The 24,641-nt window shown below is 39.8% G+C and overlaps 1 protein-coding gene across 2 annotated transcripts in view; it reads right to left on the reverse strand.

Annotated features, from left to right (window-relative positions):
• The window catches only part of MGAT5 (alpha-1,6-mannosylglycoprotein 6-beta-N-acetylglucosaminyltransferase), a 315,360-nt gene that overhangs the window by 87,568 nt on the left and 203,151 nt on the right, over window positions 1-24,641 (reverse strand). For both annotated transcript variants that reach the window (XM_045560098.1, XM_045560099.1), the window contains exons 7-10: window positions 23,855-24,016; window positions 20,325-20,494; window positions 16,846-16,980; window positions 8,776-8,909 (exon numbers count right to left, since the gene is read on the reverse strand). In XM_045560098.1, coding sequence (XP_045416054.1) covers window positions 8,776-8,909; window positions 16,846-16,980; window positions 20,325-20,494; window positions 23,855-24,016 — 601 coding nt within the window. The remainder of the gene's footprint in view (window positions 1-8,775; window positions 8,910-16,845; window positions 16,981-20,324; window positions 20,495-23,854; window positions 24,017-24,641) is intronic.

Raw genomic sequence — 24,641 nt, forward strand, 5'->3', positions numbered from 1 at the left:
CCTGACTAAGTCAATGATGAATACTTACTTAACTAGTATGACTGACTTTGTAGGTAGGTCTACCCGTACCCCTCAATCATGCTCTTTACACACAAGTTCCAAAACCAAAGCCCATTCTTGGGATTAATCATGAGCCAAGGTAGCTCATCACTCTATCCCAGAACCTAGCCTTGCATATTATACGTATTCAATAAATATTTATTGAATTGATAAATTAACATATTAACATATCTTTTGATCTAGGCCACAAAAATAGATGTTGGAAAGAAGGAAAGCAAGTCAAAGATAACATACTTTTAAATTAAAATTCTAACATCACAGGATTCTAACTTCATTCAACATTCAGCTCATTTACTGGGCACTTATTATAATATAAGCCAGGCTACAACTCAGGAGTTAAGGAGACACCAGTGAACAAGGCAAGCATGGGTTTCCCTTCATTAAGCATATTCAGCAGGAGAGATGGATAGTAAGTAAATAAAATTATCCAGTGTTGTACATAAAGAGGAAATAAACACAATTGGTTTTATAAACAATATAGAACATATAGTTAATGTCATCATGCTAAAGCACCTAAGGGTTCTTTTATGCATCCAAAAAAAGGTAGATTGATGGAGAGAGGATTGGCATATGAATTAATATGTCATTGAACAAATAAACTGTCAGTGGTTGAATCTAGGTTGTAACTTTCTAGTGTACATTTCTTCTACGTTTTTATGTTTGAAAAATGTCATCAAAACATTGGGGAAGAATATTGGCTGCCATCATACTCAGGAAATTTTTGCTGATTCAGATGAGGAAACTGACATGACAGAAAAGACTTCACTGAAAAATAAACTTATGTCACACAAGAAGCAATCTGGTTTTAAAAGCTGTACACAGTGAGGTTATGCTTCGAATTTTACCAAGACTGATTTTTTTCCAAACGGTGGTGACATCAGGCTCTTCAAGAGTGAAAGCTGGGATACAGGCTAGGGAAACCGTAATGGAGAGTTGAGCTGAAAAAATGACTACCGAACTGTTGACAGAAGGCACAACAGAGCAGATTTTTCAAGTGTCAAAAAGCAATTTAGGAGGGAATGGACTCCTTAGAACAACATCACTCCTGAAGGGTGAGGCTCAGACGGAATGAACCACAAGGCTGGTCCTATCAGTCACTGGTCTGCACAGAGGTGAAAGGCAAGAGTCCCCCTGGATCCAGGTTAAAGGCCAAAAAGGCAGTTTGAATCACAAATAGCTCCTTTGCCTGTCACAGCCTAAAAATAAAATGGGACATGGAAGCAACGATCCTTAGCTACAGTCAACAGGTTTACCACTTGCATGAATGGGAACCGGCTCCTCTCTACAATTCCTGTTGGTCAGGCAAAAGTTCGGATCCACAAGCCACCATATTCCAATTGGATCATGCAAATAAAAATAGCCATGAGCCCCAAATCCTGGGAAAAATTCCAAGAATGTCAAGGACAATCAGGATGGTTTGAACACCTCTTGAGAGCCCAACCAAGTGAGTTAAGTTCTGTGGGAAGACAGGAGAGAGTAAGCTGAGGCCACGGCCTTAGAGTAAAGCTCCTATAATCTTGTTTGTGCGCCAGTTCTTCCCCTTGCCTGCGTGTTGCATGGACTAAACATAGAATAGGCATTTTTGCTCATTCTAATTTAACTGATACTAATAAAATATTTTCGGAATGCCTACTACGTGTCAGGCACACATCAAGATATTAGGGTTTCAGCAATGAACAATACAGATAAACCCCCAGCTGTTATATACTTCAGATTCCAGGGGAGGAAAAAGAAGATAAACAAAAGTGAAACATAGATGCTAGGTAGTAATAAAGTTAGGGATGCAAATAAAACAGGAAAGAGTAAAAAGTTAGGGAGAAAGGAGGTGCATTTTAAAAGGGAGAGGATCATGGTAAGTGTCTTACTGAAGTGACATTTGAATGAAAGAAATGGAGGAAGAGATGGGGAAGTCTAAAGGAAGGATGTTCTGGAAGATGGACAGCCAATGCAAAGGTCTCCAGAGCGGAGCGTGGTTGGCCTACTCAAGCAACAGCCAGGCGGCTAGAGGCCTAGTAACAGATGAGGGCCAGACAGGGTGGGGCCTGAAGCCCCCTGGGGCGATCTGCTTTAACTAGGGGCTACCCCCAGGATGAGCCTCACCTCTATGTCCAAGTTTCCTCTGCACCATTCAACTGGGTCTGTAATTTCTAAAGTAGAAGCACGATAAGGCCTTGTTTGTGTACCCCTAGAATTTGTTGAAAGCAAGCATCTAGAGAACAGAGACTCAGGCATCCCACAGATGGTCAGGAGATACGTACTGAACATGTGGGTAAAACCAACAACCAAGCAAAGATGCCAATCTCACTCTTAAATTCCACTCTCATAAGGAACAAGAAAATACTCAGGCTTAGCCACCTCTTAACCCTTACCCAGGAGCACCTTACAGGGGTTTGGGAAGGGGTGGGAGGCTCTAAACTAAACACCCCCCAAAATCCCCAGTTTGCTCTTCACTCAACCCTGTTATAGCTCCCATCTTTCCTGCTCCAAATTTCCACGGGTACTAAGAAACACTGAACACTCCCCAGCCTTGACTATAACACAGAACATGAGCACCCAGAAGACCAATTCTTCCGTGTATCCCCATTGTGAATGATTACACACACACACATACACACACACCAAACCTATACAGACGAGACTTTGCTTAGAGAATGAGGACACGTTCTATGGTAGTGATGTGAATGGTGACACTTTTAAGGAGACTCGGTTTCAAAGGTTATTAGAAACATTTGTGGGATATAAAAATAAGGTCCCAGATGAAACTTGCCTGAAACCAGGGACGTGGTAAACGTCTGCTATTGCTACTTTCAGCCAGTCTCCAGGGAAAGAGAGGGGGAAAAAAAAAATACAAACCTCAACTAGATAAAGATGTTTTTACCACTGCCGATGTTTTTACATAAGCCAGATGAAGTTGTGAAAGTGGGTGTCAGGCAGATAATTAGAGCCATCCAAATACTGGATAATTTGCAGTGCAAGTCATCAGTTTTAGAGTTTTCTCTTCTAAATGCCATAGGCAAATGCCTTCTTGATTTTGTTTTACTGTGTGGGCAAATTCCTTGCATTCATTTACTGAGGTATTTAATATAATGTACCTCGCCTGGGACTGCGAAAATAAGAGGGACTGTCTTTAGGAGTTTAAAACAAGCAGTACGAACAGGAGACTACGGGGACAGACTTCAGTCCTGTATATGGAGCCAAGCAGAGTACCTGGCAACCACAGAAAAAGCAACAGTTAATTCTCAATAAGAAATCGCAAAAGCATCCCCAGATGCATACAAATTAGGAGCTAGCCACTTGACAGCCCATAAAGGAGCCTTAGAAACCATGGTTTTCAAGCTGAAAAAAAATATGACATATTAAGTGGGGGAGGGGGGAAGAGATACAAAATTTTAGTATGTATATTACAACTTCTTAAAAACATACACACAAAAAAGATAATAATGGTTACACTAGGGTTAGGGGAGCCGTTTTTGGTGCGAGGAAGGCTTTCCCTGTTTTTGTAATAGCGTTACTTTTCTTTATAAATTTGACCGGAAAGATGGATTAAGTCATTTAAATAGAACTTGCAAGAAAAATGAATTTTGCCATAAGGGTGATGTGAAGGAGGCAGGAGTGGTGAGGAATCTGTGTGGCGCCTTCAGAGACTAGCAGGCTGTCAGGTGAGGCTGGGGCCAAGGAGCTGGGGGGGACAATGACTGGGTGTCATGTCCAGAGAGCCTAAGGTCCTGAATACGGTGCTGTGGAGTTTGGCCATGACCCTGTGGACAAAAGAAAGGCCCTGCAGCCTTTGAGGAGAAATCGCTCGATCCAAGCTGAGGTTTCAAGAGCTGGCTCTGGCAGCTACAAGAAGGCCTTAGTGCCTGGGTCAAAGGCCATGCTAGACTGTGAACCAGGGGCGAAAGAGAAACCAGGGGTGAAAGAGGAACCAGGGCCTAGAAGGAGGAACAACCAGACTCATCAGCTTCCTAGAAAAAACCATCACTTAATATATCTAGTCAAATGGCCTTGGTGTTGTCTGACCACCCATCAGTCCCTCCGGAAGCTGCTTAGGAAGTTATCAGGAATAGTCTATGTGGACACACCCTAAAATGCCCAGCTGTAAACAGAACACATGGAGAGGACAGTGCCAGTTGAACTTCTGAGATTGGGGGAAAAATACAGAAAACCAAGGCTTTCCAATTTGTACAAACCCCACCAACTTAGCCAGGAATGAGTCACTGCTCCTAAAGACGCAGCACCAGTGCATGCAATGGTGTGTGTTTCTCCTTATGCTCCTGCTGGGCTGTTTCCAACACACCTTCCCCCATGCTCGCTCTGCATGGTACACGGGCTACGACACTGCCACATCTTACAATGAGACAGCTGCGCCTGAATGCGGCGTTCTACAAGGACAGCCCCCTATTTCTGTGGTCTCCAAACTTTCCGTCGTGCACCCCATCAGTAGGAAACAATCTAGAGTCTGAGTATACCCTCAATGTATGTGCATATTTATATATTATATAATGACCATTAGCCAATGTATTAAGCAGTAACAAATTGGTTTCACTTTTTAAAAATTAACGAGGAACAAAGACAACGTCTGATATTTTCTTCTCATAGTCAAAGGGATGGCTTTTCCCTTCAGAATGCTGTAATAGCTACACTTACCCAGAGGGTAAGGGAATGGGGGATTCCATGTGGGAGGACTTGGCGGGACTGGACCCCACCCCTTTGTCATATGGGAAGGAAGGGACCCCACCCTTCCTCAGGGATGCACCCGAGTTCACTGTGGACAGGCCCTAGAAAGCAGGGTGCAGGAGATACTGTTTCCTGCTGCAAATTCTCCAGCCCAGACATATGTCAACACCATAAAGTTCTCAAACTGCTTCAATTCTCTATTCATTGCTGTGTTTCCTCCATTCAAGACAGCCGTTTCCCTAACAAAGTTTTCCCTCCACCTGTTACTTGATGGATTCGGCAACCACTGGTGATGACTGCCTTGCTCCACTGTCTCATTAAGAGTTTTAAAATGCTGATTTTCTAATTCTTCATTCCTTTTGAATTTATTAGATGTGATTTCCCCATGATTAACAACTTTCTCTCATCAACGATTTGATTATCCTAAAAAATAATTTGTGCTAGAAAAGCAGGATCAAAGCTGAATTCTTTCCCTTTATTTTTTGGAGTAATGAGATGGTGTCCTAGCAACTTGCAAAGGTGACCCGGCTGGATTCTGCAGGTTTTTCTTGTCTGGCACATCATTCTGGAATCTTTAAATGCTGCACCCCCTTCTTGTATAACTGAACATCTTGGCTCCCACACTATACCTGTGACAGTTTCAAATAACAATATAAATACTTCCCACTACCAAGGTACAGTCAAAAGACTTTTAAAAGTCAAAGTAATTGTTTTCTCTGTATGAGACGTTAACACCAACCTAGTAAGTTTTTCTCATTTTTTAAATCTGTTTTCAATTTTTAGTGAATGCTTTTTAATTTTTTTTTATTGTGGTAAAAAACACATAACATTAAATTGACTATCTTAAACATTTTTAAGTGTACAGTTTAGTGTTGTTAAGTATATTCGGATTGTTGTGGCCCAGATCTCCAGAGCTTTTTCGGCTTGCAACGATGAAACTCGGGATACGCCTTGAACACTAATTCCCCTCCCCTTCCTCTCAGCCCTTGGCAACCACTTTTCCGCTTTCTGTTTCCATGATTTTGACTACTTTATGAGTGGAATCATACAATATTTGTCCTTTTGTGACCGGCTTATTTCGCTTAGCATAATGTCCGAGAGGTCCATCCACCTTATAGCATGTGACAGGATTTCCTTCTTTTTGAAGGCTGAATAATAGCCCATTGTGTGGCTAGACCACATTTCCTTTATCCATTCATGTGTCCATGGACATCTGGGCGGCTTCCACCGCTTGGCTGTTGTGAATAATACTGCAATGAACGTGCGTGTGCATGTATCTCAAGACCCTACTTTGAATTCTTTTGGGTAAATTTTTTAAATTAACACAAAACATTTATATAGGTCTAAAGTTAAAGCAAAGTACATTAAAGAGACACTGACCTTCTAACCCCCATCCCTGCATACCTCTCCTCCAATGGTAATCATTTTTTATTAGTTTATGTATCCTTCCATTGTTTCCTTTGGAACTACAAACTCATTTCCACACACTAATAGATACACACATTCTTCCCCTATGCTTACTTGTATAAAAGAGAGTAGCTCTAAACTGCCCTGCACCTTGGTTTTTAATCACTTAATGCAGTCAAAACGTGTCTCTCCTTGATTAGAGACCTTTCTCATTCCTTTTAACAGTTTCATAATACTTCACTGTATCAATGGACCGCATTATTCACTCAATCCCCTATGATGAATACTTGGCTTGTTTCTAATCTTTTCCTATTACAAATAGCGCCACAATAAATGTCCTTGTGAGCACGCGATTTCTTATTTTTGCCCACGTATCTTTGGGATAGATTCCTAGATATGAGTCTGCCTAGTTGAAGGAAAAATGTACAAGGAGTTTACTAGATCTTGACAAATACCCTCCCCCCTCCACAGGGGTAGTACCATGTTGCATTCTAACCACTGGGGTAGAAAAGGACTGGTTTCTCTCAGAACAGCTATCTGTCGAACTTTTGGATTTCTGCCAATCTGTACCTGGGACATGGTGTCTTCGTGCAGTTTAAAACACTTCTCTTATTGTAAGGTTAACATCTTTTCACATGTTTGGAGTAATACATTTCTTTTTCCTTTGAACTGTTAATAGCTTTTTCTGAGTTTTCTATTGGATTATAGAACTTTTTCTTCAATTTTTAGAAGTTCTTTATATATATTAGTAATATTAGCCCTCTATCTGTGATATAATTTGCCTGTGATATTCCTGGTGGTGGTTCTGCCATATAGGTTCTTTTTATTTATTTTTTCTTTTAAAATTTAGGCAGTCAAATGTGTCAATTTCTCCCCCGATTTCTGCTGAATTCTGAGTCAGAAAAATTATCCTCCTCCCAGCTTAATAGAAATTAATTCATATTTTTGTCTTCAGTTACATTTTAAGCAGTGAATTTCTTTCAATTTAATCAACCCACACTGCTGAAATCCTTCATCCATGAAGAACCAAATAGGCTTGCAGGACTCTGAATCCCAGCATTCCAAGAGAGACCTCTATACCTTCAGGAAAAGCCCCTCCTCTCTACTCCCTGGAGACAGGAAAACACTGTCTCTTGGTGCACACACACTTACCGTATCATTCAGGCGGTTCTGGCCATTTTGCACCCAGTTAACATTTTATTTCACTTGACACAACACACAGGTCACTCCTTAGGTTGTTTTGTGCCACCTCACCCCAGTCCCTCAAAGTCACACGGCAAAGTCAAATCACAGGCTAACTCTGATCATGTCTCACCCTGCCAACTGCCATCTGTCACCTAATGTGCCAAAAATTAGTCTGCCCCCTGAACTGTGCCCCAGGGACAGCTTGCGATAGCAGGGTGATATAGCTCCAGGAATAATAATGCACATGGCGCACTCTCACAAATCAGCTACAAAGAACATTTCAACGTGAGTTGATTTTTTAAATTATTCCCCTCATCAGCTGTGCCCACCCTTAATTCTCCCTTCTCATCCCTAACGCCCAAGGACTAGCCCACCGTGTTTGCTGTTATTACATTCAGCGAACCTGAGGAAAGGGTCACCTTCGCGTGACTGCCTACCAGGGGCAGAAGCAGCCACGTGGGGAAAGGGCAGAGCAGGAGTCCCTCAAGTCTTCACTCAACAAAACAGATCCTACAAAGGAAACCTCTGGATTAACATTATTTTGATAATTCTGGAAAATGAGAATTCTCCGCTGTGAGCGTCCAAATACCGTTTAACTCATGTGACCTTTCATTTACAGAACAGGACTTCACCTCGTCACTAAGGTCTCTTGGCTTGAATAATAAATTTATTTTTGGCAAAAACACTGTCAAATTTAGTATATCAGGCTTCACAGTCCTCAGATACTTAGAAGTGAGGCCAGAGGCAGGCAAACCAAGAGCCATAAGAAGAAATGGCGAATGTGGGAAAATAACACTATAGAAGCAGAGAAAGTTTAAGAGCCTAGCAGTAGCGGCCAGTTAGCTACTCACTGTACGGTATGCTCCTCTCACCACACCTCATAAAGTCATCACTGCTACTGACAGCCATGACACCACGTCAGCAAGAGAAGGTAAAATTGCATTCTGGGCCCAGGAGTTAAGAAGTCCATAAAGTACAAAACTGAGGTTAAAACAGTTCCATTTTAAAAAGGCCAAACTTTTTCTTTAAAAAGTTTGATGATTAAATAATTAAGGTTTAACCATTTGGAAGACAGATCTGCATGGAAGACCCCACTGCTCATTAATGATGAAGTGGGTCGTGAACAGCTTCTCTGTGGCCTGGAACGTGTTTAGTGCCTGTCAATCTAAAGGTGACGCAAAGTCCCTTCCCAAAGGCTTTCTAATGACATTTCACATTGAACATTTTCCCCAGAACGTTTCCAAGGCTTTCCACACAATGCTTACATGGCCTTTCAATTCCAATTAAAAAAAAAAAAATCCGTTATTCCCAAGGCAAAGGTTCAACAGCCTGGACTTCTACATCTAAGGGTCTTGAGAATCATAACCCTAAAATAGACGGCTAATTAATTATCCCATCTATCGCTGGTGGCATTCTGGAAAGCAGAAGTGAAACATGAATACTCACGGAACATGGTATAAAACTGCTGAGGATTCAGATTCCATTTTCCCCATGGGGTCTTGTGGCCTTTAGACTGGGCATAATTAGCATGATTAAACTCTGGTTCCGTGCCGAACGAATCGAGGACTCGGAGCATGCACCTGGAAGAAAAAAACCATGTGTGTAAAACGACATCCTTAACCCCAAACTTCAAAAGGTAAAAGCCCTGTCCCTTCCTTCAGGCACTACTAAAAACGGACAAATACTTTTAATAGTAGTGGCACTGGGCAAGCACTGAGAGGTGTTGGAACAACTGTGTACTAAACATCTACAGATGTTTAGAGCCTGTGCCTTCACCCAGAGGATGTGACTTATTTCAGACTGGCAGACAGATCACAGAGGATCACTAAAATACTAGCAAAAGTAAAAGTTCCATGAAAGCTGGAACTAGGGACTGCCACGTTCACTGCTACACACCCAGTACCTGCACCTTGCCAGGGTCATGCATACAGTATGCAACTAATCAACGGTTGAAGAAACAAAGAACTACTATCTTCAGCTACCATCTTTATTCTACTTAAAGCATGTGACATGTGTTCTGTCTTTCTGTTATTCTCATCAAGTAACTAGAATATTTGATTTTAGGGAAAGCTTAGAATCTTGTTCAACAGGCAATGGTGCTTTTTATGTATCTGACAGTAATAGAACCTTATTGCTTTTTCCTTAGACCCTGAAGAAGTACACGTGAAGGTGTTTCCCTTGGCTGTTCCAGCAAAGCCTTCCAACAGAGCAAAATCTGCTCTACCACCTGTATTTTTGTGTGGCCTGGGAGCTAAGAATTGTCTTACATTCTTAGATGATAAAAGAGAATATTTGTGACATATGAAAATTATATGAAATTCAAACTTCCACATTTAAAAATAAAGTTTTATTTGAACGTAGCCACATCCTGTTGTTTACCTATTGTCTATGGCTGCTTTCACACTGGGACAGCAGTGTCGGGTATGAATGCGGGGTTCGGCCAGCCCTTTGCAGGAAATGCTTGCTGATCACTGCTTTAGAGTGCACAAAAAAATGACCAATTGGAAGAAAGGAATCAATACTGAAACAAAATTTACTGATTTTGCTTACATTTATTTCATCACTGATTCTCAAAACATCAATACAAATGTAACTCATGGATTGCCAATAAAAACACCACTATTTTCTGCTATGTGTCAAGAATACTTCAGAATAACTTTCAGTAGGCCAATAAGCAAAAATAAAGATTAAAGCCCACATTTTAGATTCAGATGGTGGGAATGACTTTGAAAGATCTGACTCAGTTTCTTCTTTTCCTCCACCATCAGGAAGTCATTCTTTCAACTTTTATTTCTACTTCAATGTGTGAGTCAGGGAAGAAAACAAAATTCCAAACACCAGATTGGATTTTCCAGGAAGCACATTCATGAACTGTCATTTTTGTGTGGTTTTCTCATTGGAGATCACCACCATCTGTCTAGACAAGGAAGAGGACAAAAGAAAGCAGGAAAGCCATAACCACAAGTGAAATAAAAGCTGACCACAGGAAGAATTTTCTTGTCTGAGATTCTTGCGTGGCTCTCACAGAATACACCCTCATTACAGTGGCGATGTTCACAATACCACCAACGACGGGTCATCAGCTTAGCAGCCAATCGGTGGACAGAAATAGGAGCCCACAGCCCACGGAGAAGAAAGTTAGGCCAATGCTTACTTTCTTTGCTCTCTGAAAACTTCAGGGCATTCTTTTCCTCTTAATAAAATATTTCTCATTTCTTCACTTATATTTTGCCCTTTAAAATAAGATGCAAAAGGAACTGGCTGGAGCAGTATATTTTCTTCTGAGGAAGATGGCAGTGTTCAGGACACAGCAGGGACGGTGGTGGCAGCTCTGCAGGAGGTCACTGTGAGAGAAGATAGGACCAACGCTGACTCGTGGGGCTGTGGACTGCTCAGCTCCCAGAGAACCAGAGCTGGGATGCAGCAGCAACACTTTGTGCATCAAAGATTCCAGCTTTGTGCAGGCACAGCAGGCGAAAACAGGCCATTCTGAACATAAGGAGCCGTGGCTTGAAGGTTTCAGCTCCTTCCACTTATTTGCACTCGACTCTAGCAGTCTAACAACTGTCCCTTGGTATCTGCAGCAGTTTGGTTCCAGGACCCCCATGGATATCAAAACCCAAGGATGCTCAAGTCCCTTATATGAAATGGTGCAGTATTTTGCATGTAACTTATGCTAAAGTTATAATTGTATCGCTTCTTATTTATATTATTTTTAATCGGTTTCTTTTTTTTTTTTTTTTTGAGACAGAGTCTCACTTTGTTGCCCTGGCTAGAGTGAGCGCCGTGGCGTCAGCCTAGCTCACAGCAATGTCACACTCCTGGGCTTAAGCGATCCTTCTGCCTCAGCCTCCCGAGTAGCTGGGACTATAGGCATGCGCCACCATGCCCGGCTAATTTTTCTATATATATTTTTAGTTGTCCATATAATTTCTTTCTATTTTTAGTAGAGACGGGGTCTCGCTCTTGCTCAGGCTGGTCTCGAACTCCTGACCTCGAGCAATCCACCCACCTCGACCTCCCAGAGTGCTAGGATTACAGGCATGAGCCACCGCACCTGGCCTATTTTTAATTGTTTTTTTCTTCAAATATTTTCCATCTGCAGCTGCTTGAATCCATGCATGAGGAACCTGCCAACACAAAGGGCTAACTTGTATATTCCTTCCTAGTTTTGGATGGTGACCATATTTTTTTAAAATTTCAAAATATTAAGGGAGTACAAACGTTTCTGTTACATGAACACATAGCATAATGCTGGAGGTCAGGGCTTTCAGTGCGTCTGTCACCAGGACAGTGTTCACTGTACCCAATAGGTAAGTTTTTATCCCTTTCCCATCCCCCCACTTCTTAGTTTCTGATGTCCTTTACCTCTTCATCCCCGTGTGTACCCATTGTTTAGCTCCCACTTATTAGCGAGAATAAGTGATGTTTGTTTTTCCATTCCTGAGATACTGCGCTTAGCATAATGATGCCCAGTTCCATCCAAATTGCTGTGAAAGACATTATTTCATTCCTTTTTATGGCTGAGTAGTACTTCATGGTATATATATATATATCCACATTTTCTTAATACACTCATGAATTGATGGGCACTTAGGTTGATTCCATTATCTTTGCAATTATAAATTGTGCTGTGGTCGACAGTTGAGTGCAGGTATCTTTGTGATAAAATGATTTCTTTTCCTTTGGGTAGATAGATACCCAGTAGTGGGATTGCTGGATCAAATGGTAGGTCTACTTTTAGTTCTTTGAGGAAAATCTCCATACTGTTTGGCATAAGGGTTGTACCAGCTTGCAGTCCCACCAACAGCGTATAAGCATTCCTTTTTCTCTGCATCCATGCCAGCATCTGTTGTTTATTGACTTTTTGGTAATAGCCATTCCAACAGGGGTAAGGTGGTAAGTATCTCATTGTAGTTTTAATTTTCATTTCCCCAATAATTAGAGAAGCTGAACATTTTTTCATAGATTTCTTGGCCATTTGTCTACCTTTTGAAAACATTCTAGAAGTTCATGTCTTTTGCCCACTTTTTGATGGGGCTGTTTTTTCTTACTGATTTGTTTGAGTTCTTTGTAGATTCTGGATATTAGTCCTTTGTTAAATACGTAGTTTGTGAATATTTTCTCCCATTCTGTAATTAGACTGTTTACTCTGTTCATTATTCCCTCTGCTGTGCAGAAGGTTTTTATTAATTAAGTCCCATTTATTTATTTTTATTGTTGCTGTATTTATCTTTTGAGGTCTCAGTCATAAATTCTTCACCTAGGCCTGTGTCTAGAAAAGTTTCCTACATTTTTTTTCTAGAATTTTTATGTTCTCATGCCTTACATTTAAGTCTTTAATCCATCTTGAATTAATTTTTGTGTATGGTAAGAAACAGAGGTCCTGTTTCATTCTTCTGCATGTGGCTGTCCAATTTTCCCAGCACCATTTATTGAATAGGGCATCCTTTCCCCAGTGTATGTTGTTGTCTGCTTTGTGGAAGATCAGTTGGTCATAGCTACATGGTTTTATTTCTGGGTTCTCTATTCCGTGCCATTGGTTTATGTCTCTACTTTTATATCAGTACCATGGTGTTTTGGTTATTATAGCCTTGTAGTATAATTTAAAGTCAGGTAACGTGATGCCTCCAGATTTATTCTCTTTGCTTAAGATTGCTCTCTTTTTGTTCCAAATAAAGTTTAGGATTATTTTTTCTAGATCTGTGAAAGAAATAAGATGTTGGCATTTCAATGGGAATTGCACTGAATCTGTAAATCACTTGGGGCAGTATGGCCATTTTAATGATGTTGATTCTACTGATCCATGAGCATGGAATGTTTTCCACTTATTTGTGTCATCTATGATTTCTTTCGTCAGTGTTTTATAGTTCTCCTTATAGAGATCTTCCACCTCCTTGGTTCAGTATATTCCTAGGTATTTTATTTTCTTTGTAGTTATTGTAAATGGTATTGAGTCCTTGATCTGACTCTCAGCTTGACTGTTTTTATTATATAGAAATGCTACTGATTTGTGTACATTGATTTTGTAACCCGAGACTGCTGAATTTATCAATTCTAGGAGTCTTTTTGGTGCAGTCTTTAGGATTTTCTAGATACAAGATCATATCATCAGCAAACAGGGATAGTTTGACCTCTTCTTTCCTAACTTGGGTACCCTTTATTTCTTTCTGTTGCTTGACTGCCCTGGTTAAGACTTCCAGTACCAACTCGAATAGCAGTAGTGACAGTGGGCACCCTTGTCTTGTTTCCAGTTCTTAGGGGGAATGCTTTCAACTTTTCCCCATTCAGTATGATGTTGGCTATGGATTTGTCAAATATGACTTTTAATAATTGTGAGGTATGTTCCTTCTATGTCTAGTTTGTTGAAGGTTTTTATCATGAAAGAGTGCTGGATTTTGTAGAATGCTTTTCCTGCATCTATTGAGATGATCTTATGGTCTTTGTTGTTGTTTCTGTTTATGTGGTAAATCACATTTATTCATTTGTGTATGTAGAACCATCTTGGCATCCCTGGGATGAAACCTACTTGATCGTGTTGAATTATCTTTTTGATGTTCTGTTGAATTCGGTTTGCTATTATCTTGTTGAGGATTTTTGCATTTATGTTCATAAAGGATATTTGTCTGTAGTTTTTTTTGTTGTGTCCTCTCTCCTGGCTTTGGTACTTATGTGATACTGGCTTCACAGAATGAATGAGGGAGGAGTCCCTCCTTCTCAATGTTATGGAATGATTTCTGTAGGACAGGTGCCAGTTCTTTGTAGGTCTGGTGGAATTCAGCTGTGAATCCATTTGGTCTGGGGCTTTTGTTGTTGGGAGATTTTTTTATTACTGCTTCAAATCTCAATCCTCATTGTTGGTCTGTTCAGGATTTCTATTTCTTCCTGATTCAGGCTTGGGATGTTGCGTGTTTCCAGGAATTTATCATTTCCTCTAGGTTTTCTAGTTTGTGTGCATAGAGGTTTTTGTAGTATTCATGGATGATATTTTGTATTTCTGTGATCAGTTGTAATGTCTCCTTTTTCATTTCTGATTGAGGTTTGAGTCCTTTCTTTTCTATTTCTGGTTAGTCTTTGCTAGTGGTGGGGCGACTGTATTTTTAACTTGGAGTTTTACTATTGTTATTTTTAATTTGGACAATTAAAAGAAACTCTGGTAAGTAAAGTTTCTTGGTACAGGCCTAACTACTGAAAGGGAGGACTTTTGTACCAGGCCTAGATGTAAGGTAGGTGACACTGGGTTCTTTGTGACAGAAGACTGGAATGTTTCCATTGTCTCCCAGAAAATTGAAATTCTACGTCCTTTTACTTGAAGCTTTGGCTTGGGAATTGTTTATTTTCTAGCTTATCTAGGTTGGATTTATTAATATAAACCGGAGGCAGGAAACTGGTCTTTGTCAATGACACGGGAGGTTTAACATTATACTTTTCTCCTTCTCCAATCACATTCTACATCTGTGTTTTATGGAATTGTGTGTTTGTGTCGCTAATATTTATTCCATCTCTTTAACGTCTTCCATGTCTGGCCATCAGGAGCAGACTAATGGCTTGAGAAGATATTTGCCTTGATGCCCAAGGCAGCTGGCCTTCCTAACAAGGACTGCAGCAGCAATGCCAAATGGCTCCTGGAACATTCTCTTTTGCTCTCAGCCTATGAAAGGGATGCTCACAGACTCCTTGCCAGGCACTACTTTCTAATTTGCTGTTTGATATAAAACATGGCATATCTTGGACTATTTTCATCTTTCTTGTTTGTCCTCAACGTTCAACAAAGACCTCACAGGAAGCAAAACAGATATAAGTTTTGCAGTACCCAGCAGACTACTATTTGCATATAGGCATTTAAGTAACATTTAGTTGAATTTCCTGAGTCCCTATGCAAATTGGACAGAATTAACAAATATTTTTCCAAGATCAACAGGCCTAAAGGGTTTGGTCCTAACTGAAAGATCAGGTGATAACATTACATTCAATAAAATACATAAAGTTAACCAAGATAAATACAGAATCCTGACAGTTTCTAGTTTTTAAAGGGGAAGGAAATTGGCAAGAAACTTCCAAGAGGACTTCATTGGCCTTTTGATGGCATCTTAGCTTTATTACAGCACAAAGACTGCAGGACTAAAGCACTAACAGACTTTCTGCCAGCTAATATCACTAATGTAGGTGATTTATCAAAGAAAGGCTGATAAACATTATACTCTTCCATAAAACCCCCTCTGAGATGGTGCCTTTTCATCCAACAAGCATCAAGTACCAATCAACAGCAACCATTTTAATAAAAAAATTGTCCTTTTTAATTGATCTAAACACTACCACTGAGAATACTTTTTCATCCAAATAGCCCTTCTTAATGGCAAGGATATGAGAGTCTAGGGATGCCTAAGTTTCTTTTGCACATTTATCAGACGTCTGCCATTCACAAAATGCCAAGAAACAATGGCTCTGTTTTTGTTAAGATTAAGAAAAAAATATCCCCCAAAACAGGAAAAACCTGATGTAAAAGGTAGAGTGCTATCCTAGCCCAAACCAAGTTTTTAATTCTGCTTTTTTAATATTCACGTACCATTTGCACTATTAAATACGATCTTTAGTCACCTTTTAAAATTTACTTTTTAAAGAAAACCTTTCAAGACCATAAATTAAAGCCAGTATCAACTGCAATAAATGCAAGATGACAAAGGCATATAACCCTTCTTAAAAGAGTATTATTAAATTCAAAATAGATGCTTTTGCTTGTTGAAGGCTGAGACTCACAGCTCCTCTCATGGTGTTAAAAATTCACGTAAGTGTTAAAAGAACTGTTGGAGATATAGTAGCATCAAACTAAGCCTTTTCTTGGAAAGGCTGAAAGAAATTGAAAAATTAATAAATTTGTTATTTAGTGCCATATTTGGATAACATGTAAAATTGTTTTAAATACTAAATCACAGTCCCAAATCCACACCCAGGGAAAACACTGAGCTATTCGATTAAATAAAGACCGCACAGAATACTTACGCACTGCAGTCATACTCATCACAGGCTCACCTTAAAAGGTGTAAGAAAAATAAAAAAAAAAAAAGTGCAAGACCCCAGCATTCACACACGGTATTTCCAGATTTCCCTTCCAAGAATGGCGAGAATACCGATGAACGAAAAGGTAAGAGAAACGATTCATCATCTCAAACCGACAGACTTCAAGAAATGACACTGTCCATATTTTATCAGAACTGTTATTTGATTAAACAGATGAGATGGGTGTTGGCATGCTGAGAGCGGAATGCTAAGGATTAGGGAAGGTAAAAAGGAGGTTGGACACTTGTTTCCTATTCCTAAGAAATCAATAAAAATAATGAATAGCCCTAGAAAGTACAAAGTCACTGTGAAGAGTCTGAATTTCAATTAGAAATGAGAAATACACTCCATATAGTTCAAAAGATACTATTTGACAAGCTTTTTCTACCTGCAACCATGCAAGTGTTAGGAAAACAAAAACGAAGCACTAAAAACTTAAGAACAGCATGTAGCACTTACTGGTAATGAACCCACGATGGTCCAAGAGTTTTCTTGAATTGAGCGAGTCCTACAATATCAATATAAATGAGCTCAACGATTCTGTCTCCTACAGTTGGGCAGCCAGATCGGTTTCCTACAACCTTCTTCATGATTCTAGAGAAAAGGCGGGAGGGAGGGAGAAGGGAGGAAACCATTTACTTCAGAGGTAATAAACTTGGCCAACTTTAATAAGCAAACATCACCCCCAAAACCCTTACTAGAGATGATAGTATGGCCCTTCCAAATCTGCTACCTGTTCAATTCTTCCCACCCACTAAGGCCAACCCAGAGCCCTGATTCTGACTCTTGCAAAAGCAAATGGTGGCATATGGACACAACCCTGGAAATCGAGGAAGACTGGGTTCTGAATCCCCCCCTCCACTATGTAAAAGCTATGAAACCTTAGACAAATTATTTAACTTCTCTGAATCTTTGTTTGCACATCCTCCAGGAAAGGAGGATCAATATGAAGATGACAATACCAACTTCTCAGGGATTCTTTGTGCATTTAAATGAGCTACTGAACAAAACGTGGCTAATGTATACCAGATACTCAATGACTACAGTCCTGCCACTGAGCCTGTTCTTACTACCCTTACTGACCTCCTGTTTTTCTAAATTTCTTCACCTTCTTGCCTCTACAGTATTCACTTTTTATACTGCCTTGTACTATTCCCTAATTCTTTCTCTATGTCAAATTTTTCCTTCTAACTAGGCTGTATTACAGAACTGGAGCTTTGGTTTACACTTTTTCTCCCATCCAATCCATCCAGACACACAAAAGCACCCTTGCACTCAGACAGTGACAATGGACTTGACTGGCACACCAACTCTGTGTGTAGGAACCAACAAACTGCTGATGGTACTGCCATTCGCTCAGCCGTCAATCCTCTCATCCCAATCCCACTCGCACCCCACAATAACCCTTCATCAAATTATGGACATCCTACTCCCAAGGACAAGAGTCACAAACAGGACTCTGCTCTACAGTCCTGAAATGCCACCAAGTCAGCCACCCTTGTTCTCTCTTCTGGGTTTCTGAAAGAGCTAGGTTCTATATAACCGATTTCTTCCCAGGAGGTGGAAAACCTTTTCTGTAAAAGGCCAGACCGTAAATACTTTCATTTTCACAGACCACATGTCATCTGTCATAACTATTCTGCTCTGCCATTGTAGAAGGAAGGCACCCTTAGATAATATGTAAACAATGGGCGTGGCTATGTTCCCATGAAACTTTATTTACAAAAACAGGCCAAGGGCTAAAGCCAAGTTTGCTGATCCCTGGTCCGCCCTGCGTTCAGTGGCTCCCAAACTTGTCTATACCATGATGTTACTTGGAGTCATCACAAAATACATAAGGTTGCATATGTCCTGCCCCCTACAAAGGCCATGATTTAATTATCCTGGGGTATGGTCTGTGCTTTGGGATTTTAAAAGATCCCCAAAACTTAAATAAAATGAAAAGATCCTCAGGTCATTTTAATGTGTAGGCATATGTGGAGACTGCTGCTCTGTGTTGCTTCCAAAACGACCTTCTAAAATAAAGCACCTCTTGCCCTCATGTAACACCGTCAGGTTCTCGGAACGACGCACAGCCAGTCCTTGAATAATGTCTTTTACTTCAACCAGTTCCATTATGATATTGATGAAAAAAAACTGGTTTCATTATATGTCATTTCACTTAAAGTCCAAGAAGCTATCGGCGACATTAAGTGAAGACTTATTGAACAGACTGTCCCTTGACCAACTGAGTCTCTGCCTTATAAATCCCTGACATGCCTTTCCTGACCTCCCCAGGCAGCTTTGTCCCTGGCACTTCCACAGTACTCCATTTGTTCACCCACCCACTCATTCATTCCTTCACTCACTCATTCAATAGTCATATGAGCACCCACTATGTACTAGGCACCATCTAGGTGCTAAATTCCCAGTGGTGAATAACATTCAGTTTTCTGCAAGCCCTGTGCTTACATTCTAGCATCGATACCTCAATTAGCACAAACAGAAGTATAATTAGTATAATTATTATGTAATACTAGTTAAGATTGTCAGTTTCCTGACCACATGGCTGGTCATCTCTACGTCCTGCACTGAAAAACAGCCCACAGAAAGCGCTGAGTGACTGCTGACTGTATGCACGCAGCCACTTTAGAGGTTGGGTACCCAGTGTGTTTTGAAGCAAGCAGGACGAAGGCAATAGGAGCCAGCCTGCGAAATGGACCAGAGCGGGGATGAAGGGTTCAGAAGCCATCTAGCTCAGACAGGAACATGCAGTACCATGGTGAAGAGCACAGGTTTTAAGGTCAGATGGACACGGGCCTCGATCCCGGCTCTCCCACGTATTATCCATGAAACCCTAAACAGTGCATTTTTGGTTTGAACTCAGTTTCCTCATCTTTAAAATGCAGACAGCAATAGCACCTACTATCAGGTGCTAAGGACTAAGTAAAACACATAAAGAATGTAGTACCTGGTGTATAGTAAGAAATCAAAAGTTAGCTGTTGATAGTCTTTATCAATATTATGATTCTCATAATTGTTGACACTATCATAATTAAAGCCTTTATCCCAGCACCTGGCATATGGAAATCGTTAACTAATGGCAGCTGATATGATCTTACTGATATAATTGGTTTCATCTCCACACACTACCACCAACCAGGTGGGGACCTCGGGCCCAATACTTGGACCTCTCTGGGTGTTAATGTCTTGGATGATAAAGTAGGAGCAGGGTGAAACATATATTAAACACCCCTCCCATCTCTAGAATGTTCATTTGAGCTGTTTCTTCTGGAAACATCTGGCATATTTCAACACGATAACCTGGCTGTTTGTTGGGTACAAAGTCTGCATGGGCGGTTATCCAAAAGGAGTGAAGGGGATCGAAGCATCCTTGCTCAGCCAGCTGTGCCAATCTAAAAGGGCTTAAGAGAGGGCTGGAGCTAGAAGCAAATCTCAGAGAAACAGAAAACCCAGGTAGAGTTAACAGACTCGGAGCTGAAAGTTGGCTAATTGAAAAAGGATTGGAGCAGGGCTTTCAGGAAATTCATTCTATGCAAATTCAATTATAAACAGGAACCTGCTCTGTTTTAAGATTTAGAGAGCTTGATGTTGAGGGGAATGGTATGAATTTCAGCAAGAGACAGGGAATTAGCAAAGTCAATAATGTTTTGTGCTGCAGATGTTGGAAGCACCTGTAATAGCAGAGAATAAGCTCCTTAGTTTGAATTTTGCGGCATTCATTTATGGAGCCTCCGGAGCCTGCAGCTACAATGAAAACATATTATCCTTTTCACAGTGTATGTATTTAGCTCCTGAAAATAATCTTCTTATCTCCTGTTTAGTGAATTATCGCTTTCATTTTCCTCCACAAAAAATTACACACTAATAGAGGGCTTTAAGAGTTTACAATTTCTTTTTTGTATTCTGATTTTAAAATTGAAAAGTAATCTCCTTACTCCTTGAGCTCAGCCAGTGAAGCTGAAATCCTAATGTCATGGCCCAGTAAGTACAGAGATGTAATTAAATCACTCCACTGAACTAATTCACCAAGCGGGCCACCACTGAAAGCTGTCTCTGCAATCTTGAATCCAGATTCCTTGGTCAGGAGTCCCAGGTGAACGAGGACCTGGAAAACAAAGAAGAGACATACGCTGGTTCACACTGAATCAAGCACAGACTCCACAGTAAGGCACCAACAAGTGATCAACCAGTCCCAGGGTAACATTTAAGTCCCAATGAAATCCCAGTGTGGGAATGCCATTTTTCTAGAAAGTACAAAGAAAGGAAGCAAAGAATTTTTCATTGTTGTTTTAGAGAAATAAAATCTTTATGGCCCTTAGTCTGGCTATGAGCATGAGGTACGGATAATTCTGCTTCTAAAAAGTGGAGTATATTCGTAAAATCAGAATTTAAAAAAACCCAGTCAAATAAAAAAAAAAAAATCTTTTAACAATACAGGGCTTTTATCCACAGCTAGAATTTTTTTTTTAACCCTTTACCATGGAAAATTTCAAGCACATAGAAATGCAAACATGACAATATGGTCAATGCCAATGTATTCATCACATAGCTTCAACAATTAATTCATGACAAATCTTGTTTAATCTACCCCTCCTATTTTCTCCCAATCCCTCTAGATTATCTTGAAGCAAATTCTAGATATCATATGCTTTCATCTGTAAATGTTTCAGTATGTTTCACTAAAACAAACCTTCCCTTTAAAAATATAACCCTAACATCACTATTATCCCTAAGAAAGCTAATAATTCCTTAATGTCATCTGATATCCAGTTAGTATGTACATCTCCTCAACTGTCCCTTATTTTTTAAGTGCATTAGTGATTCAAGAGTCAGCAGGAATACATTATAATCACCTCATATGTCTATTAGCCTCTTTGAACCCATCAGTCTATTCTGGGGGGAAGGTGTACTATAATCCATTTATCAAAGAAATTAGATTTTATTTCCAATAGAGTCTCCCACACTCTTGATTTTGCTGATTGCAATCCCAAGGTACCATATAACACATTCTTCTATCCCTTGTATTACAATAAATAATTAGCTCTACACACATGATCAAATTCAGATTTGATTCTTTTTAGCAATACTACTTCATAGGTGGTGCTGTGTACCTTCCACCGGTGAGAACAATGTCCAGGTGTCTGTTTTGGGATGTTAGCAGCCACTGATGATTACTACCTACAACTGTTAGTCCATTAGGGGTTGCAAAATGGTGGTATTTTATCATTCCTTCTTCATTAGCTATAATACTTCTATAAAGAGAAACTAGCTGTCATCAACTATTGAGTTATCCTCAAGTGACCCTAAGGTTTGTATAGAAGAAGCCTGGTAAACAGTTGATTCTTTCTTGTTACTTACCAGTTTTCAGAGTAACAAATTTGTTCTTTAGCAGACTCTAATGATGATCCATGCCATTTGTTTTTAAGGATATCATTATAAAATCATGGATGTAAACATTTGATGTGTTTCAATAAGTTGCAGTCATTACCCTTACTGATTATCAAATCGTCCCACCCTGGCCAGCGAGATGCTATTCAATTTGGCTCCCAAGGTCTTTTCACACAATCCTAGTGGTCTTGGATACCTTCTCTGCCCTTGACAAGAATGTGATGCTCTAGGCTCAGCATGGGCAGCTCTGTCTCAGACCTTAATAAAGCCATTTTTCCAAGAATGTCTTATATCATCTCGTGGAAACAGCATTTAGAGAATGAAGTCTGGGGCTTAAGGGACTGTTTATCACTGTTTGTTTACAGGCCTTTTTGGTGGCCTGAGCTGGGAAATCTATTTTTCTTCCAAGATAAAACAACTCATGAGTTCATACTGGTACTTCCAAGTCAAGCTCAGGGTTATAGTATTTTTACATAACATTACCAATCCTACATCTGTCAATTCCTCTTTCATAAACAAATCCCACTTCTCAAAGACACTAACATAATTAGTCCTTTGCTTTATCTCAACATTCACAGTAGATTCAGAATGAGAATATCAGTACCACCATGTACTACGTGATTAATAATTAAGATATTTTTGCAGTTCTTTTTGTCCTTTGTGATATATCCCATCAGAAAGTTCAATTTACTATGTTCTAAAGTTACTAAGAATAGTCCCTTTCTCTGTGCTTATAATCAAAACTGGATGGAGGTACAGTTAGTTTGTTATATTTTCCTTTTGACTTTCAGGTTTTTGTAATTAAATTTTGTTTAACACTTTTGCAAAATGGTTCTCGTGTCAAATCTACAAAGTTAGATATATTCAGAGAAGTCTAGTTTCTACACCTGGTGCCTCCATGCTAATCTCTCCTCCTATTTGATCATTTATTTTTTCTTATTGTGGTAAAATATACATAATGTCAAATTTACCATTTTAAGGTGCACAGTGCAGTAGCATTAAATACCTTCACACTGTTGTGCAATCATCATCACCATCCATCTCCTTTAATTTTATGATTTATCTTCCAGACAAGAAACATACATATATATTACATGTGTATGTATATATCTACATGTAGATATAAATTCCCTCTCTTTTTAAAAAATAATGTACACTGTGTTACAGCTAACTTTTTTACACCTTTTAATATATTCTGAAGATTTCTTCATAGGATTATATAGAAATAGTCTTTATTTCTTTTTACAGCCCTCCTGCAGCATCTGACCACACGTTTTCATACACTACCATTTGGTGCCAGAATGTTTGATCTTGCTGTGCCATAAACTCAAGGGATCTAAGCAAAATGACCTATCAAACTGTGACTTGGTCTTGTAAGTGTATCTGTATTTTCTTTTTCAAAGATATCAAATTAGTTTGATTAGGAATACCAAACTCATTTTTTACATTCTTTTTAGATTTAGGAAAAAATTGTTCACTTTGCTCAGTTCTGAAATCAGAATAGTTCACCTAAAGCCATGCTATCTAATCTACAGTTAATAGGGTATAAGATCTTCTAAGCCTATGGCTAATTCTAGAGGTTTTCCAAGCATCTCCTCATAAACTTGAAACAAACTGTCTCAAACTTAATAAAATGTCCATCCTAGAATATAAGCAGAAACACCAACTAACAGAGCAGCAATGAAATTCACTGGTTGCCCAAATCCTAGGGTTGACAAACAACAAAAATGTAAAATTTGTCATGATATAATAGGAAGCTCTCAAAGGTTGGATTCAGGTGGAAACAAAAAGGGGGGAGAGGTTTCCTGACACCCAGAGAGACAGCTGGTTCCAAGGAGAGTCTCACAGGCAGACATTCTACTTGGCTTCACCCAAGAAACTCAGGCCAGTCCCTGCCAAGTCAGACTACTGTAACTGGGGAAGGAAAACCCAAAAACAGCTGTACGACAGACTGAGCAGATTCACCCCGAGGGAGTATCATTTGAGACATGACATGTCTCTTAGTCTTGTTTCCAAGCAATATCAAATTTTAAAAGAAAACCGGCATCTAACTGAGCTGAATTAATAAGAAACTCACTTTCTTCCGCTTTCTCTTTTCAAGATTCTGCTTCTCTGCCAGGGACTTGATTGCCTGGATCCACGCGTCAGCCATTCGCCGGATCCGCAGCCTCATCCACCGGAATTCTTCATGCTTTTTCATCATGCTGTAGAGAATATTAAAATCCGTACGAATTTCCGCCTAGCAACAGAAATTTAATAAAATGATCAGAAGACAAAAAGTCAGAAGGCATGATGGTTTTCAGGATGTGACATTTGAAAACTTGAAAGGGATAGTCAATTAAATCGAGGGCTTCAAAACAGGGTCTCGTCTGCTGCACAGCTTTGACTTTAAGGTCTCAGGATTGCAAATTGAAGCAAAGGCCGCTGACTGCTGCTCTGCTGGAAGGGACATCATTAAAAAATTAGAAATTGAGAAAAGCAGCACAGTCATTGCAAAGCCCTAAGCTATGTTAAAATGTAGTTCGTACAATGAGTATGCTCGATGTACCTTGAAATTCTCTGCACCCAAATTTATTGTGCCACGTGGACAGACTGCAGAGCAGCAGGCTCCCGGGAGAACTGAAGTCAATTCTTAACAGGCTACCCGACATCGTGTAGGAGGCCAAAAAGCCTCTTTCTGTCCACAGAGTTTAATAGGGAAATAAATGCTCATCTTCTAGTTTCCTCCCGGTCCAAACGAAAAGATCATTTTTTTCCCCTAAGGAATTTAAAAGCCAGGAATACTATTTTTCCACCATAACTGAATACAATTTAAAATTCAGACCAGAAAAATTTAAAAGCCAGGAAGAGCATTTTTCCTAATA

Source organism: Lemur catta, chromosome 8, assembly GCF_020740605.2.
Source record: "Lemur catta isolate mLemCat1 chromosome 8, mLemCat1.pri, whole genome shotgun sequence".
In the NCBI taxonomy this organism is placed as follows: Eukaryota; Metazoa; Chordata; class Mammalia; order Primates; family Lemuridae; genus Lemur; species Lemur catta.